A 19,427-nucleotide genomic window follows, 5' to 3' on the forward strand; every position below is an offset into this window, starting at 1 on the left:
TATTGAACTTCTGTCTTGTAATAGTGCCTTGTTAGTTATGGGAGCCTGGTACCTTAAGAATGCACGAATGCATGTAATAAGGGATAGATATGGAAGACACCTGATTAATATCGCAGGGAGCCGCTGGATGCAGGTTACTTCCAACCGGCCTATCTGGAGGTCATTTGGGGAGGCCTATGTTAAGCGATGGACGTCTTATGGCTGATATGACATAGAAACTTGTGTAGTCTTCTTGATTCATTTTAGTAACTCTATATTCTGTTACTAATAAAATAAAACAGCAGTTTTCTCAGATAAACACGAACGATTGACTTTATTATAGACGATCGATCAAAGGACAGTGAAAAATATAGTTCCAACATTTTTAAAAATATTAACAGTAACTTCGTCCAAACGCTGAATAGGGGTTTGCTACCAATTACCCGATTTAGAAGTAATTGTAGGAGGGAGAATTTAGAAATATTTTCTGCCATGGACGTCTAGTGGTTGTTGTGATAATAATGTTTCAACTGGTACCAAGCGCTTCACACTTTCAAATAGTTCCAGTTTTGTAGCATTTGCTGAACTTACAATAGTGTTCAAAAATCGAAAGAATCAACCTCTAGCCGTATTAATGTAACTTAGCGGGCTCCAGCTCAAAAAGCAGGAGTAGGAACGGGGTGGTTTTAAGTCAGTAAGAGTCTGACACTCCCTCTCGCTTCGCCCAAGGCGGAAGAAGTCATTGGATGATTGTCCGCCCTCAAAAAAAAAACCGTATTAATGTGGATTAGGTCGAATAACTTTACTATCCAAAATTCCCACGGAAATATTAAAATACTAGAGAACAACTTGTTTTTTAATTACTCATTCAGCCGATTCGAATAAACCTATTCATTCATCGACCAATCAGCGTGCAGCAAGTAAACCTACTCCAATCTGTCATATTTTTCATTGCATTTTAGACTTTATTTTCAAAATTATAAAGTTGAAAAGCTAAAAGGTTTAGGTTGATATGCCTGTACAGTATTTTTTTATAGTATAATCCGATAAATAAATAGATGGATCAACCTGATGGTAAGCGCCGCCCATGGACATCCGAAACATCAGAGGCGTTACAAGTGCGTTGCCGGCCTTTTGAGGGTTAGGAATTTAAGGGTTGTTGGGAAATCGGGAATTGGAAAGATTGGGAAGGGGGTTTATAATTAGGCCTCCGATACCCTCACTCATACAACGAAACACAACGCAAGCGTTGTTTCACGTCGGTTTTCTGTGAGGCCGTGGTATCACGCCGGTCGAGCCGGCCCATTCGTGAAGAAACATAACTCTCCCACACTTAGTAATAAATTAAACCAAAATACTTTCAAACATTTTTTTATGTTAAAATGTTAATTGGTTTGAAATTAATAATTAACGATGATAATCATATTGATTAATTATTTGAATACATTATATTGATAACTGTTTTTTGATTGGAAGATAAAAGTCTTAACAGCTAATAAACAACACGTTTTTTATAAGCTTTAATTCCAAGTGATTGGGCAGAGATTGTAGATTTTTTTTTGCTGTCAATCAACGAAAACAAAACGAGAGCACGTTCGGTGCTCTGATTGGCGGGCGCGAATGAACTAACCAATCAGAGCACGGGCTCTCGTTTCGATCTCATTAACCGTAGAGCAAACTTGTACTAAGGTCTCTGATATTACTAGTGGCAGGTGATCTATTGGGGCAAGGCTCCCTATCCCAAAAAGAAATCAATCTCATAGAAGCGCTAGTTAAGGTAAGCGTCCACAGGCCCGCATCGTACGCATTCCGAATGACGTCATCAGTACGCATCGCATGTAGGCATTGCTGATGATGCGGTGCGTACGATGCGGATCTGTGGACGCAGTTGTATGAGTTTCTATACAAGACAAACTAAAATCCGTTGCGTGCGGTGCGTACGATGCGGGCCTGTAGACGCGTACCTTAAAATAGAAGAATGAATGAAGAGCAACCTACTAGATCATAAATAGGCGTGAAGTTTAATTATATATTCAAGTGAAATTTTTGCATACAAAATTAGGTATAATTAAGACACGAATGAGAAAGAAGCACACAGAAGCCGCTGTTATAAATTAATTTATTTTAAAGAATCTCTCACGTCTTAATAGCTAGCTGACATCTTTGATTTATGTGTTCTTATCTATGGAAGTTGTATTTTTTAAGAAAGTGGACCGTGTTAACCTTGTATGTGATAAATGCGAAAGTTTAGATGTATGTATGATAGACAAAAACGCGAAAACTGATGAAGGGATTTGGATGAAATTTCCATAGTTTAAAAAAGCACATAATCCTAATGATTATATTTATCATGTATATTTCGCAAAGACCATAGTTTAAAGTAGGACATAATCCTAATTATTATATTTATCATGAATATTAGATATATGCCATGGCTTCGTTAATCATGTGGTTGGAAGTTGGAAACACTGGGTTGCTTCCCGAGTCGGGCAAAGGGAGTTTTATAGGTATCGAAAATTATCAGTACTAATTAGAACAGAGAGATAATGAAATATCGAATAGTAGCAATAATAAGCTTACCTTTAATGCCACTTATTTTTTAAATAACACATAACAAAATGTAAAAAATAAAACATTTACATAGTTACTCTCTTTTTGAGTAAGTTTTTTGCCAATCGCAAAAAACTAGCACAAAGTTACATGAGTTCAAAAAATGTACCAGGCTACCATAAAACAAAGGAGATTTCAAAAAAAGAAAACCGCTTGCAATTTTCCCAACCCAACTTTCAAAGCATTTAGCATGAGGATGCATCATTTAAATGTATCACAGGCAACAATCGATTAAGGTAAACATGAGGAGATACGAAGCCAATAATGAATTCTGATCATGTGCAAGCAATTGCTGTTACAGTGTATCGGAATTACCGATAAATATAAGTTTTCTCTATTTTCTGAGGGCCTGGTACTTAATGTCTCGTCTTTCGAGTCCTTTAACCAATGTGTCTTTCTGAATAACTGTGACTGACTCGTCTGTCGAGTGGTTGCAAATGCGACGGCCGAACGAGGGGTCTCGGGTTCAATTCTCGGGTCGGGCAAAGTATTGCTGGGATTTTTTCGGTTTTTCGGATATTTCGCAGTAGTAGCACGGCGACTGGAGTTGTGTTTAGTATATGGCTATATGTTTACACCCTATGTAACATGTTGTCATAATCATCATTAAGACACTATTTCCTGTAGAACTAGTAGATAAGGTGGGGAATCCTCATGGACCCTACTAGTCAAAGGAGGACGAAAAGGACATTCAAACTTTTACTGATTTAAAACCCTGGTCTCCCATCTCACACGTGGGTATGAGGGTGCGAGAAACGAAACTACTCTTCCGCAGAACTAAACTAAATAACTTACGTCAAATAATCATTCTGTTGGCAGACTGATTGAAACTGAATTTACTACGTTTTTAAACATTATTAATGGTAAGCATACCAAATCTCCTGATGTCGCTTTTCAATGTGATAGTGATTTAAAACTCTATACTGCTATTTATTACCCTAATAAAATACTAGTAGCAATAAAACAGTAACTTAATTTAAATAAATTCTCTACCACATTTATAATATTCAGTTTAAAATGCATTCAGCAATATTAATATACCAATCACAGAGGTACCAGGGCAACATAAATCGCAGGCGCTCTTTAATTAATACTCGTCTAACAACAACTACGATAAATCATTTAAAACGACCATCGATCAAGTGCAGGTAATCGCGGATCATTCATATGGCTCTCTGTTTGTATTATTTATGTCACTTTATGGATGAATTGCGGTATGTTCTGAATGCTTATGCTATCCTGGTATTTCTTTACAATTTGTTACGTGTCAATAAGAAACGAATAGTTTCTTAAAATCGACAGGTAGGGTTACATTAGTTACCCGGAGCTGCAGACTGCCTAGCGGGTTACCGGGGCTCCGGTTCGAAAAACAGGGTGGTTTTTAGTCAGTAAGAGTCTGACACTCCATCTCGCTTTGCCCGAAGCGGGAGAAGTCATAGGATGTTTCCCTTCTCAAAAAAAGGTTATATTAGTTCGGTAAAATTTACACAATAGTAATCAGTTCCAGAGAAGAAAGCCCTATTCCTATACCCTACTACTCCTACTCTTATACAAATAGGCAAACTCTTCTTTCTTGAGGGCCATAGTCCAGTAGTAGACTGTCAAAAATTAATGTTGTCTTTAGCAAAAATTATAAAGCGCCACCTACCATCCTTCTGTATTTCTTCAACGTCCATTACACTCAAGAACCTGGTCATACAACCTCACCGGTTAAGGTTAAAGCTCTACGATTCCTTATTAAAATTCAACGCAAGTCCTCAAATTCAAGAGATTAAAATAAATAAATTCCTTTAAATATTACGTTGTAGGCGCAGCGCCAACATTAATGGTCGTACCTACAAGATCCTTGTCACATTAGGCTGCAAGCCAGGTTTTGTAAAAGATTCGTATAAGTAAGTATAAGTACTTAAAAAGGTCAAAATATTTACTGACAGTCTCAATAACCGATCTTAATGCAAAATCTTTGGATCGATCTTTTGACAGAAAGTCATTGGTCAAGAACATTGGTTCTATAACAATTACTTAATGTTCGGCGCTCTCATTGGCCGGCTCGAATGAACCAACCAATAAAAGGGCCGAACGCGCTCTCGTTTCGATGTCGTTAAACGCAAAATAAACTCGTACTAAGCCCTCAGTTAATGATGACTCAGATGGTATTTTACCAAATGTGCACACAAGGACGATAATTCATTACGTGTGTCACTCACTTTCCTGATAAACTTACAAATGAATTGGTTTATGTATTCACTGCACAAGGTAATGAAAGCTTATGCAAAAACATGACTTAATGCCATTTATTCCCCGAGAATAAAAGTAAAATGTACCTCAATTGTATATGTGTTAAGCTTTATGTTGTATGTGTGTACATAAATGGTTAATAAATAAATAAACATAAGGTGGATTTCATACAAAGAAAACCAGATGTAAGCTATTGTATAATTCCGGACAACAAGCTGTTTTTGTCCAGAAATCAAACTCACATCTCAATCGACAGATGCAATTACTAACCATTCGACGAAACAAGATATCAGCTGATGAAACCGAATACATTCCCAGTTTGATGCCAAACAAGGATAGCATCATATATGAAAGAGAGGAACAGACTGGATGTACCGTACGCTCCAGATTCACAAAACGTTTTCTCAGTAAAGTCAATTTTGTATAAATAAGTACCAGGAACGCATAAGCTCGCAGGTAGTAAGATTTGAGGCTGGGATAAAGTTCCAAGAGTATTGAAGTTACGCACATATTGTATGGTGAGCTAGCTTCCTAAAACTGCTAAAGCGTTATGTGTTCCTAGTAAGAATAGAAGTTTGTTATAATATAAATATTATTCAATTTTCGACTTTATATGCTTACCTAATATTATAGGGATATATTATAATATTATAATATATATAATATTCTAACTCCTTTGGTGTCGCGGGTATCCATGGGTTGCGCTGATTGCTTACCATCAGGTGATTTAAAGGCTCGTTTACTATAAAAAACCAATAAATACAATCCTCCCACATACATATTTTAAGTGACAAACACACGTAATATTGATGTAGGTCAATTTTGTATAAATAAGTACCAGGAACGCATAAGCTCGTAGGTAGTAAGATTTGAGGCTGGAATAAAGTTCCAAGAGAAGAGAATAGTTAAACTTTAAAAAAGAAAAGTGAAAGGTTTGATTTACGCGGACCTACCCACGCAGTACTTGAAAACTCAGTACAAACATATGTTCGAGTACATTATTCATGGTGCTATGCAATGGTAATAGACTTTCGATCTTCTCGTCTCTGTCGTGTGTCGCATTCGAAAACTATCAATGGGTTTACGCTTTTATTTTTCTTAATGATTAGAAGAGTAAATTAGGTCATATTTACTCATTAGATGGATAATGAGTAAAAGGGTCGAATTCTGAAATAGCTTGAATTGAAATTACATATGCCGATTTTTAAAGGTACAAGAACATATCTATTTTTTAATGGAAGAAGCCTGCCTGCAACTACACTGTAACTTAGTAGCCAGGATCTATAGAATAAGTAAAAGACTTCGAAAAAATATTGCCATAAGTAATTATTATACTCAGTACAATTTCGATTAACAGAGAATTTCGTTATAGAAAACTCGAATTTATTATTTTGTTTAAGCATGAATATAACCTGGAATCTCGCGCAAATATTAAACTATAAGACATAGTAAAGTTCTCTAGTATAATTTTCATGTAAACTTCATCAATATGCTAAGTAAATACAGAACAAACTTGCATACATGCATATAATCGAATTTATCTTCGAAATTCAATATCAAGGCATTTATGTGAGAACGTATTAATATTCTGTTCGTTTCAGAATTTCGGCTCAAAGGACCAGTGTACTAATTTTATTATGGTCAAGTTGGTCCTTTGGTCCTATCCACCATGATCCCCTAAATTAAATAGAATAATAATTTGGTTTATGAACGTTGTTCTAAACGTATCGGTTTGAGTAACCCATAAAGTTGGCGAACTTATTTTTAATGGGGGAAAATCATTCAATGACTTCTCTAGGCGAAGCGAGAGGGAGTGTCAGACTCTTACTGACTAAAAACCACCCCGTTCCTACTCCTGCTTTTCAAGTCGGAGCCCCGGTAAACCCGCTAGGTAGTCCGCAGCTCCGGAAAATGGCGAGCTTATATGCAATAAGTAAAATCAGCTAACCAAACTATTTTAACTTAGTTTAAAAACTTCTGGTACTTAACTAAACTTATACTTATAGTTACAAGTGGTTTGCCAACAAACTAAAACAAAAAAGCCACAAGCGAGTAAAACCGTCTATCTACCAGACATAGTACACACACCTTCACTTTTAACATCATAAGTGTTGTTAAAACACTTGAACTCCTATTTCTATACATCGCACCATCCGACAATATAAATACGAAAATAGTTTCATCAAATATTTTTCCATGTGCGAAGAAAGTGCATCCAAGTACCGGCACAACCTTCTTGTAAATCAAATGGATTTTTAACCTTATTTCTTCTGTATTATGGGCGAAAATCTTTTGAAGGGAAACAGATTGGAGTACTTTTATAATGCCGGTGTCTGCTTTTCTACTTAAAAATATGGACTCATAAACAAAGGTGCGGCCAGTAGTGTTTTGTTTTAGCACGTGGATGCAAATGAAGGAGAATTTTCTTTAGTTCTTTTATTTTATGTGTGCATTCAATATTTGGCGGAGAAGAAAGTTTTCAAATTCTATTAGTATGTTAATCGTGAAATTCTTTAGAGGAAATGGATCAAAATATGCTGGTTTTGGCTGAAAATTGTAGTGTGTATAGAAATTAATAGGACTTCGTGTAACATAATATTATGGAATACATCGACATTGCATAATATTAATAAAGAGATGCACATCATAGTAATAAAACCCATTGAAATCACAAAAGTTATTGCATTGACTGACCTATAAATTAAACCTATGGACCATGCCTTAAGCTTTGCTATTAATGTCACAATGGCACCCAGTAATGCAATAAACAGCTTACCCACTAAACTTAGCTATGCGTAATATCAGAAACAGTCCCGTTGTAGGTACCAGGGCAGCATACTTGTTAAGATATTCTCAACTTTACGATTATTGTCCCACACAATGTCTCGAACAGTCAACCAGTGCTCAGTAATGGTAAACACCGTTTGCTTTACAAGTAACAAATGTGCGACAAGCGATAAAGTGATAGGACGCGCCGTTTACTCGGTGTTTCCATTTGTAAATATGGTATTTGTTGGAATTTCATTGTTTTTTGTGTTTAGAAAGGCTTGTACATTGTAATGATTAAATCAATCTCATATCTTAATACTTCTGATAAATCTATACATGTCTCTTCAGATCTTTGATTATTACAATTCATAGATGAAGTAGATAAGGATCAATATGGGATATCAGGAAAATCTCTAAGATAAGGTAAACTGAACAAACTGCGCTGAGGTGTCTTAGGAACATAAACCAATTAGTCAAATCTGAAGATATAATCGTCGGAGAACTGAAAATGCTAACTTATACCTTAATAGGCATTTAAAAATTACTTTAAAATGATCTGTCTCTTAGGCCAAACAAAACCTGAATAGATAACGGATTGCATTATCATGCTTAAGAATGGAACATAAACCAACGCATAGAAGTACAATGGCCGCATACACTCCAGAGTAGGAACTTATGAATAAGCAATACGTCTTCACATCTCCTGAGCGCCTAGTACAATTGACTCCCAGTAAATTTTAGTAGCAGTTATTAAGACAAGGATCTCATAAATAAGCAGGCTATTATGTCACAACTGACTAAGTCCCGTTGTACCAGGATCGCATAGTACTCAAGATATTACTGAATAGAGTAAATTACCATTTTCGCGGACAATAAGAGGTCTTTCACCTAACGCGTGCATCACATTTAAAGCGCGCTCAGATTTGAATTTAAGCGAAGGTTGCGGCGCATGTAGTCGCCCACGGCTCGCGCGTTGCATGACGATAGTGTAGGGTTGGCAATCATTGTGATTTCGGCAATTATTTTCTATTTTCTCGTAAACGATCTTGTTGGAACTTAAGCTGAATTCCAGAAACAAATTTAGAAGTAGTGTTCGTAAAATATCAGTTTGTCATAAAATAATCAAATTCATAATTAGTGTATCCAATTTCGTTGTCCTGCGTGGATAATTCTTTAACTCTCCTAACAAGAGTATGGTAAACTCCCTGCTGCATAGGAGACCCATAGTCAAGCAATGGACGATGATAATGTCAATTAGAACACTACGTCAATTTTTACTCAAAAAATTTCCTCACGAAACTCTTAACTCATCACCGATTGCTAAACTACCTAAGTATACTTATAACAAAACAATAAAGGAAAATAATGAATATATTTTACTCGTACTAAATAAAAATGAACCATCTAAATCAATTTCACTAAACCTACTAGAAATCCCAATAGATTCAAACACAGCCCTGCACCAAAGCATTCTAAGCGACACACTCATTATTCAGTACATTTATCCTGTATCTACTAGTGATATAGTTTAAACGGGTTGTCCGCACCAACAGTGATAGCAACCTGTCTGGGAACACCACATTTTGCACTCACAGCTCAACTTACACCAGCCAAACGTGTACTTAGTACAAAAATCTATTATACATTGAACCCCCGACTCAAAGGACCAGATTTGGTCCTAAAGTTCTAGTTATACTGGTAACAGTTTTAACTGTACTATAACTTTTATGTTTTGGTCCGTGTTCGAAACAATAAAAGTGGTTTTGTTTGTAAGGTGTCTGTTTTAAGGATTAGTTTGATAGTGTTGCTTTTTTGTGTTGATTAATGACTTAGGATAGGTTTTAGAAAGAGTGTTGTTGATATCATTATTATGAGAGTAAATTAAGCTTTAATATCATTGTTTCCATGTAATTTTTACCTCGAAACTGTTTATATGATGTCATATTTTATAAGACGTATGACTATTTTATAAGTAATCTTTCCCATTGGGTGGATAATCCACACATTCCACACAAAAATGACATAGAATTTGTGGTTCAAAACTTCACGTGTATCTTTGAATAAAAATGTCTAGTAAATACGTTAAAGTTTGTTAATGATAATTTCAATACTACTTAACACATAGTTATTTGATGTCCATTGCAGAACATAGGTCTCCCCTAATGACCTCCAGATAGGCCGGTTGGAAGTGACTTGCATCCAGCGGCTATCAGATACACGCATCGCTTTCGATTAATTTAAATGAAATACTCAATTTGTTAAAAGCGAAAACGATAGTCTTAATAATATTTTTTTAAACTCTTTTTTTCTCCTCCTGCCTTGAGTGATCCGAGAGGGAGTGAGACTCTTACTGACTAAAAACCCCGTTCCTACTCCTGCTTTTCGAGCCAGAGCTTCGGTAAACCCGCTAGGTAGTCCGCAGCTCCGGATCAGTCTTAATTATGCTATGCTACTTGAGTTGAAACAGATTACCATGCAGAACCATAACAAGACCTACTTATCTCAAAAGGCCTATAGCATAAAGAAATCTTAAAGGACACTAGTTCCCACAGTTAGAGGTCTAAGAAAAATTTGTATTCAACCTCCAACACTCACTTTCCAACGCGGGAGAGTGTTAGAAATCGTGTAGTATGTCAACGCACTTAACTTGTGACATGAGTGCAAAACCAGTATAAACTGACCGTTGAATGTACGCAGTAACCATACAAAGCGAGATCATGATAAATTGGTTTTGTATAACTTGTGTGATGTGTAGCACATCAAGCTATGCAAATCCAGTGTAACCTGACCGTTGAACGTACGGAATGATCATATAAAGCGAGACCTTTATATACTGGTTTTGTATAACTTGTGTTGTGTGATACGATGATTGCAAAAAAGTTTGTTTGATAGTTTTATTTAGCTGGATTTGATTTTAAGTATTTGTTTTGACTTTCCTTCTTTCGATAGTTGAGTGTTCACAGGTGCAAATGCTGAGTAAGTGGTTTCTGGTAATATTTTTGAGATATACTGACTATTATTGGGGTTTTTGGTTCGATATATGAGAATACAAACATTATTATCTATCACATGAGATTACTTAATACTCAATTCTTTATTGCTTTCCACATGTAAGGCTTAGGTGGTAAACTTAACTATGGCACAATGTGAACCCTGTCTGTGATTAATAACATAACTGGTGAAAAATAGGTGTTACAAAAACACTGCTGTAAATATTAAAGTAATAATCTGTTATGAAATATAAATAACTTAATCAACATAAAGTCGATATGACCAATGAACCATGTTACCGTATACATAATAAATATATCCTGACCATTTTTCTAAAACCACTTATGATTCAACATCGCCTAGCAAGAAATGACTATAAAAACTAGAACTAAAAATAGTATTACACTGATGAATCTTCCTGCTTAGGACTAGATTTTATTAAACAGGTTAGTTATACCAAGTTAGCCACTGGATCAGTAAATCCTGTTTTATTGCCATCTGATAGTTAGTTATACATATACTAGCGACCCGCCCCAGCTTCGCATGGGTGCAATGGTGATATATTATCCATGTATTATAACATATAAACGTTCCTCTTGAGTCACTCTATTAAAAAACCTCATCAAAATCCGTTGTCTAGTTTTAAAGATAATACAAAGGGAAATAGGGACATAAAATGCGACTTTGGTTTATACTATGTAGTGATAAAGCGTAAATTAGATATGTTGTAATGGATTTATCAATTCAATTCTACGGAAGATTGCAGTTTATTAAAAATAATTATTGCATACTTTCTTCACAGAAAGTTGTGTTTCCTTAAATTGTAGTAGGTGAAAATTAAAAAAAAACGCATTTTAAAACTTAATAATGATTATTTATTAAAATATTTATTTATCTCTTATTTACTTCTATCCAGCTGCTTCTGACATGTCTATTTCGTTAACAAAAATAAAGAGCCTGTGGCTTTTATTGCCGCAAAGTTGCGTACAAACAAATGATGTCAGTATTGTTTTATTAAGCACGTCAGTAACACTACCTTTCGTATCAAAGGACCAATTAATATTTGAGACTACAAAACACGTTTCAATTTTTTTTAAATGGTTTTTCGAAACTGTTCGAGCCAATTACTTTGCATGAAAAAGTAGTTGAACAAAATAAAGCCTTACAACTGTCTCTAATAGCCAATGAATATTCGAATCAAATCAGGCAGAAGACAGAATCAAATCGATCGAGCTGACAATTACAGAAATTCCTTCCAACTGGAAAAGGAGATCTGATTTATCAACGATTCTGATTAAATCAGACCAATTTATCAAGCATTTCGATTAAATCTGTGCGATTTATTGACTTATGGCTTTGACAGATTCGGGGATAAGTGCCTTGTTCTTTATAGATCCAATATGGAAGTGGAGTGAAGTGGTCATATTTTATCTGGAATCACCGGAATGACCCAATTCGTGTCTGTTTGTTTGACAGCGTTTATTTTGGTTGTGATTGAATGATTTTTGGTGTGTTTTGTGTATCTTGTTATCAGTACGAATGTGATGCCACAGTTTAGCGTTTTTTAGTGTTACTATAACCGCTTACTATTAGGCGCATTTTAAGCTATTTCTAATAATATCAATGTAAAAAAATCTGCAAAATATTTATTCCTACCGATTATAAGGTCGGTCAAATCAAATCGATACTTTTATCATCAATATCAAAAACATGAAACAGTCTACTACTCGACTAATGGTCCTTTTGTACATGAAAGGACTAGTTACAATATTCACTCTTAGTTCTTAGTTAGAGGTTGCAGTGTAAACTGGTCCTTCGGTTCTAAAATTCTCAGTTTTAACGAACGATGGAAATAATGCCTAGTGTTTCACAATAGATCTCCTATTATAATGGGACTTAAAACATGGTTGAAGTGTGGGTGTGTAAATGCACCTTTGTCCGGTCTTTAAGGGTAATATTTTGTAATTAGTGTCAATTCGTTGGGTGGAGATTTATCGCCATACAAAGCTATAAAGCTGAAATCGTTAGAGGTAGTTGTTATTCGGGTTTTTTAGGGATGTGGCTTAACAGGCGTTGCTTGATGGGTATTATAGAGTTGGTCAGTTTATAGGATTAGTTGCTTGTAGGAGCTGCTGGTCCTTATAATAGTCAGCGGGTTAGTTTTAAGAAATCATTCATAATGATTGATCTTGATATCTGACAGAAACTCCATACATTTATTGTTTAAAATTGACATTCATTCAAAGATTTTGGTTTAAAATTGACTAGTAGTTTTGGCTTGGTAGAATGAATCCCTTAATTTTATCTTTAGAAGGTTACTCTTACCATAAAAAAGGAGTTGTTAATAGAATATGAAAACATAGTTTTATCCAATAGGTAATCCTTTGTTGTTAAGAACATCCATTCAATCAATGATGCAGTTTTAAATTACTTGTAGTTATTATAAATACACGAAACCGTCAGCCTGGAGAGATATTTTCGTACGAAACATTTAAATGAAATGTAAATGAACGAATGTTTGAGCTATACATAACCAGTTTATCATGGTCCCGCTATTTACGATTTTTTCGCACATTCGAAGGTCAAGTTATACTGGTTTTGTATAGCTTGAAGTGTAACCGTGTGTGCAATGACCGCTATAAAAACTCGAACCACCCATAAGATCAATGCAATTATGCATTTTTATTCCTGCAAATTACACGTGTTGGCTTCAAGCCATAATAATAGTTATTGCAAATTGTATTTTATAAGTAAAACGTATAGTAAGAGACGCCGCCGTTAAAGGTGAAAAAAGGAAAAATTAGTTTTTTACAACATTTGCAGATTTGCGATGCAATTAGTGTAGTCATCGACGGAATACATTCGGATTTTATTGTCATGTAATTGCACTTTCGAAGTGCACAATGCGAAGTTTGAAAACTTATTGGTACTTAACACTTCAATAGGTTTGTAAAATATTAATTAACGTCTCGTCTGTCGGTATATGAGACACAATAGAAAACACATTGTGTCTCACGTAGATTTGCGCTTCAATTCCGCAACAACCCTTAAATTCCTAACCCCCAAAAGGCTAGCAACGCACTTGTAACGCCTCTGGTGTTTCGGGTGTCCATGGGCGACGACGGTGATTTTCGCCCATGGACAGCTGCAACATTAAAGTAATGCGGCTGTCAATGGTCGGTGGCCATTGCTTACCATCAGGTGATCTGGTCATTTAGCGGCTTATAACATACAAAACATTCTTTTCTATCCAAATTAAAAGGATTGACGTTGTAGTACATTTTTATGAGAATAGTTCCACGAATAATTTTAAGTCCAACTTACAACTAAACCAATACTTGATATAAATCATGATCTAATACAACTAGTACATGTTTCTAGAACACGCTAGTTCAATAGTAAGAACTTGACCCAGATTGTACCCTTCGGATTGCAGCTGCACACGTTGCACGCTTGTCAATAGGGATGTGGCCCAATTCGTGTCCTCAAGGACGGGCCTCATACCTCGTGCTAATAGGTAGGGAATGTGTCTTGTGATTTAAAGTGGGAGAGGTTAGAATTTTAGGATGAAAATGTGTATTGTGATATATTTTAGTTTAGTAGCTTCTGTCAGTGATTTCGTTCGTGTTCTAGTGGGAAAAAAATCCTAACACTTAAGTCAGCTCATACCCTGTTTGTATACTAAATTTCATTAAAATCTGTACAGTACGTTTAACGTTATTGACGGACAAACACAAAGACATTACTAGTGTGACGTGAACTACTTATAACAATAAGTGGAAGATCGAGGAGGTCTTTTGTTGAGTAAGGGACTTCTTTCTTTCTTATGGCAAATATAATGAATGAATAACAACACATAAAAACCTTAATAAACCCACTTTTCACTAAATCGTTAAATCTTGATCAAAATCACTTTGAAAATCCGTAAGAAATCACCGATCAATAAAATCTAGTTTGAATTTTATTACTCACGTCATAAAGCTGTAATTTGATGTAGAAATTTCCACAGTAATATCATATTCCGTCAAGACATGCTCTTAATATAATACGTCTTAGTTTAATCTAAGTTGAATACTGCCATTTCATCTTACAAATTGAATTAGTTTTACTATTTTCCTATTTATATATAGATTTTCTACTAAAGAAAATTACCATGTCTGTCAATTACTTCTAATCATCCATATTTAAGCATTATTTATTATTGCATATTATATTTTATGAAACGACTGATGACTGTTGATGAAGCGAAAGACGTATGTAAGAATTATAGTTAATGACGATCTTTGCTTGCGGGAGTAGGAACGGAATGGTTTTTAGTCGTCGTAGTAGCCCAAGGTGGGAGAAGCCATTGGAAGATTTTCCAGCCTTAAAAAAAAGCCCTTGCTTACCCCCATAGGAGACAAGCGTGAGGGTATGTAGGTATGTATATTTCATTCTTAGTCTCTATATAAACTTTGTTTAAAACTATTTCTGTCCAATAAATATCGTACAACGTACAAAATTAAAATTTTCACAAGTGGTCAACGAGTTTTAAGCTATGACAAGAGCTCATAACCCTTTAGGTACAGAAGGAAGTCTGGCTTACTGACAGAATTCACATCTGGTAAAAAGTTATTATGTATGTACATATTTATAACATGGCATTTTCAAATATGTCTCCAAAACTAAAGAAAATAAATACACACAAAGGAAATCACTCACAAATACAGAAAATCAGTTTAAAAAATTCAACCCGTACTTTTTTATGCAACAAGGTTTATCTAGTAAGATAAGTACGGGGTGTCGGTCCGTGGTTTGTGCTAATGGACTTCCCTGGTAACGGGCGAGCCCGCGGCGTTTCTCTAGCTATGTGTATGGACAGTAAGCGAGCGGGTTCGGAAAATAATGGGAACAGTCTCACATGTTTCGGCTTGTGTGAAGTATTGTGTGACCTAGTTTAGAAGGATATGTGAAGATAGATGTGTGTGTCGAATGCGGTTTTTAAATGTATGGCTTTTTGTTTTTGCTTTTAAGTAATTTTGTTGTTTTCCAATGGAATGCGTTTGGGGGTGATGGTTTTGCATAAAACATAGTCAAAGTAGGTACTTTCAGTTTGCGATGAAAGCGTAGTCAAACTATCTTAGTATGTATATATTATTTAGTATGTATATAACTGAAACTCAGTTTTAGTATGAGTAGGATAATTAACAAAAATGACTGATACTGAAAAACATTTTATGGTACCAATACTAATGTTATTAGTACCTATTTTCGATAAAACATTCTCCAGTTTGTGCTTAATAAAATTAGTTCTTATGTAACTCAATTAAAAGATGATTTAGGGGTGGTCGGTCGGCTCTGCGGACGGCGGGCAAAGGTGCCGCTCGACCAGAACCAGACCTGTACGTCCAAGAGCCATCAGACCACCACAGATGAGACCCAGCAGGGCTGATGCTGACCTGGAGCTGCGGACTGCCTAGCTACTCCTGCTGCTACCGGGGCTCCCGGGAAAAGCAGGAGTAAGAACGGGGTTGTTTTTAATCAGTAAGAGTGATACTCCCTGTCGTCTCGTCCAAGGCGGGAGAAGTAATTGGATGATTTTCCTTAATAAAGAATGAAGCTGCATATTGCATGCAACGCAACATCATACCTTATTTATCCCCGAAGTAGGCAAAGGTGCACATTATGGCACGTAATGCCACTATACAATGTACACCCACTTTTCACCATTTGTGTATTTAAGCTGGATATTGCACCTTATGCAATATTTCTCTTACTTTTTCTGGCTCCACACGAAATCGCGTATTTTATATTCCCGACGCCTTATCTGAGTGTTGTATTGTTGAGATTCAGTTTAGTCCTCACTATCTAGGGAATTTCATCGGGGCTTTATTTTATTTTGTTTTCAAATGCAACGCTGTGAGGAATTGAATCCTGGGTTTTGTCTTTGAATTTTAGAATTGTTTGCTATTTGGAATTTTCGTTCGTTTCATTTGCTAGGTTGAGGTATTTTTGGTTTATGAAGTTTAATGTTCTCTAGACTAAACCTTTGTTCGTATCGTATACTACTAATTTTGGAAGCTTTTTTGGTAAAAAATCTAGATTGATTGCGTTGTAAATAATAAACGATATTAGTAATTCAGTAAGGTCCTAAGTAAGACTATTTTGTTAGATTCATTATAATTGATTAATACTCTCCCTCTCTCTTTCTCTATCTTTCACTCTTTCTCAAACATATATAGCCAACGTCCGAATATTGAAATGCTTCTCAATTTTAAATTGCACTTACATCATTCATTTATTTCTTTTACTTGTTTGTTACATTTTTAAATATTAAATTAAAAAGAAAAAAATAATAATAATAAAACATTTAAAAATATAAAAAGCAGTAGCCCACCAGTAACGGGATAAATCCAAGCTACCGGTGGTCAGGGCTCAAGAGAGAGGAATTTCCGGACAATACGCGCCGTGTCCAGAAGTACTGCCTTCTGCATCAGGCTCTTGATCCAACCATCTAACGTTAGCCTACTCAGGTGTTGGTCGAGGCTTTTGGCTATAAGGCCATTGGCAGATACGACTATCGGCACAATGATTGCTGAATCTACATCCCACATGTCGACAACCTCATGAGCTAAATCAAGATATTTACTGGCTTTATCTTTTTCAGCTTTCACAAGATTCTCGTCATGTGGGATTGTTATATCAATTATCATTGTGCGACGGCTTGGTCGATCTATCACCACAATGTCAGGTTTGTTAGCAACAATTGTCCTGTCTGTGATGATAGTTCGATCCCAATACAGTGTGACATCTCCATTTTCAAGAACTGGGTCAGGCAGATACTTATAATACGGCACTTCAGATTCAACAAGTTTGTATTTTAAAGCAAGTTGTTGATGAATAATCCTGGCTACAAGATTGTGTCTATGCACTTACATAATTATTATCGTGCTATCTCTCTCGTTTTATAAAGAACTGGTACCGACTGAACTATAGTCTTGAGAGCGTCTTAAAATTGCGTAGCTTTTGAGTATTAATATCTAATTAATATTGTAATTATTTGCATTTATTTTATTTTATTTGAAAATTACATGCAAATTAAATAATATATAGTCCAAAACAGTTTCCACATGAAAATATACATTAACGCTAAATCACTTTGTACTTACTTTTCATAATTACTGATCGTCATTTCTTCGTTACAGCCGCCTCATGGTGCGAGGGAGCCCGCGACGCAACCTGCCCCCGAATCTGCGGTCCGTCGCTGCAGAGTGAACCAGTCTGCGCCACTGACGGATACATCTACCCTTCTCTTTGTGAGATGAGGAAGAAGACTTGTGGAAAAGGTAAAATGTCTGACAGCTTGGCCAAATTACCGCTGGACACATAGCACTTAATGGTCACTTAACTTTCAAAATTGTTTTCGATACAAATTTGTTAGTAAGGAATAGTTTAAGTAATCATTAAATATCTTTGAATACGGCAGTTAGAGAACTAATGACCAATACAAGTGCGTACCAATAGGTTTATTTTTTTATCTTGTTATTAATAAACTTGACGTGTTCATGAAAAAAATAAATAGAATCTTTACTTAGATTAAATAAATAAATATCCCTTTTGAGGCCACCAGGACCCTTAGTACGAGTTTACTTTACGTCGAACGAAAACGAAAACGGAGGTGCTCTGATTGGCCAACGCGAATTAATCAACCAATGAGAGAGCCGAACGCGCTCTCGTTTCGTTTTCGTTCGACGTAAAGCAAACTCATACTAAGGGTACAGGTTACTTAACTTTCATATAAGTAACTAAATTCTAAAAATGCTTCTAAATATTTACAGGAGTACGGCTAGCCCAAGACCAGACTTCTTGCTCCCGAGCTCAAGGATCTAAGTGTGAACATCGGTGTACGTCTGAGAGGGACCCTGTGTGCGGAACCAATGGCAGGACTTACCTCAATAGGTGTATGCTGCAAGTCGAGATCTGCAGGTAAGGCTCAAAGAAAAAAAGGTATCAAAGCTTAAAAGGGAAGTTAAGAGTAACGAATGGAGTTTCTTACTCGTTCTTCTCCATTCGAAGCTACACTTTGGAACGAGCACCTAGCTTCACTAACGGGCAGACTGACAGACTATAATTTATTTATTTGTTTGTTGACATTTCAAACGTACCTATTAATTGGAATAAATGATTTGACCTTGACTTTTTTACTCGAGACCTAATCCTTCTCATTACCAAATCCCCCAACCTTCAAATTACTTACCACTAAAAGGCCAGTAAGACAATAGCATCTCCTCTGTTGTTGAATATAATACAATATTTAGTAACTTAGTTAATGTAGCAGTATGTGATTCTTACCTATTATAAAAATAAAGAAAAAACAAATTACTCAATAACTAGAAGTACGTTACAAGTTTATTTCCAAGGATCACATTGACAATTGACGTCATCATCTTCGTCGTCGTCACATTCCTTTGCCCTTATCTGGTTGATTCTATTTTGTATTGCTTTTAGAAGAGCTGTTAACTTTCCCTCTCTCTTCTCTCTTTGCTCTATTGCAGGCACTACAGGAATTTCATGCATAATTGTGCTTACACTTTTTAATTCTGTTTCTATTTCTTTTACAGAGTCGGCATTGGGCTCTCCCACTTGGGTGCTTGTAATAACATCAGCGCTCACAGAGAAAATTGTCCCGTCGATTGTTCCCAGGCTCCCCTCGACGGGCCAATTTGCGGTTCTGATGGCAATGTGTACAAAAGTACTTGTCAAATGAAGTTGTTGACTTGTGGGTAAGTAGGAGATTTTCTACTAACTACTTAAACACGGGATGATGAAGTTGTAAGTGTTTTAAAGAAATTTGACAGAAT

The 19,427-nt window shown here is 35.8% G+C and overlaps 1 protein-coding gene across 2 annotated transcripts in view; it reads left to right on the top strand.

The window, feature by feature from the left end:
* LOC118277508 (serine protease inhibitor dipetalogastin) overlaps positions 1–19,427 on the top strand; it is an 80,393-nt gene that overhangs the window by 52,532 nt on the left and 8,434 nt on the right. For both annotated transcript variants that reach the window (XM_050696113.1, XM_050696114.1), the window contains exons 3-5: positions 17,772–17,912; positions 18,405–18,552; positions 19,188–19,349. In XM_050696113.1, coding sequence (XP_050552070.1) covers positions 17,772–17,912; positions 18,405–18,552; positions 19,188–19,349 — 451 coding nt within the window. The remainder of the gene's footprint in view (positions 1–17,771; positions 17,913–18,404; positions 18,553–19,187; positions 19,350–19,427) is intronic.

Source organism: Spodoptera frugiperda, chromosome 10 (genome assembly GCF_023101765.2).
Source record: "Spodoptera frugiperda isolate SF20-4 chromosome 10, AGI-APGP_CSIRO_Sfru_2.0, whole genome shotgun sequence".
Classification (NCBI taxonomy): Eukaryota; Metazoa; Arthropoda; class Insecta; order Lepidoptera; family Noctuidae; genus Spodoptera; species Spodoptera frugiperda.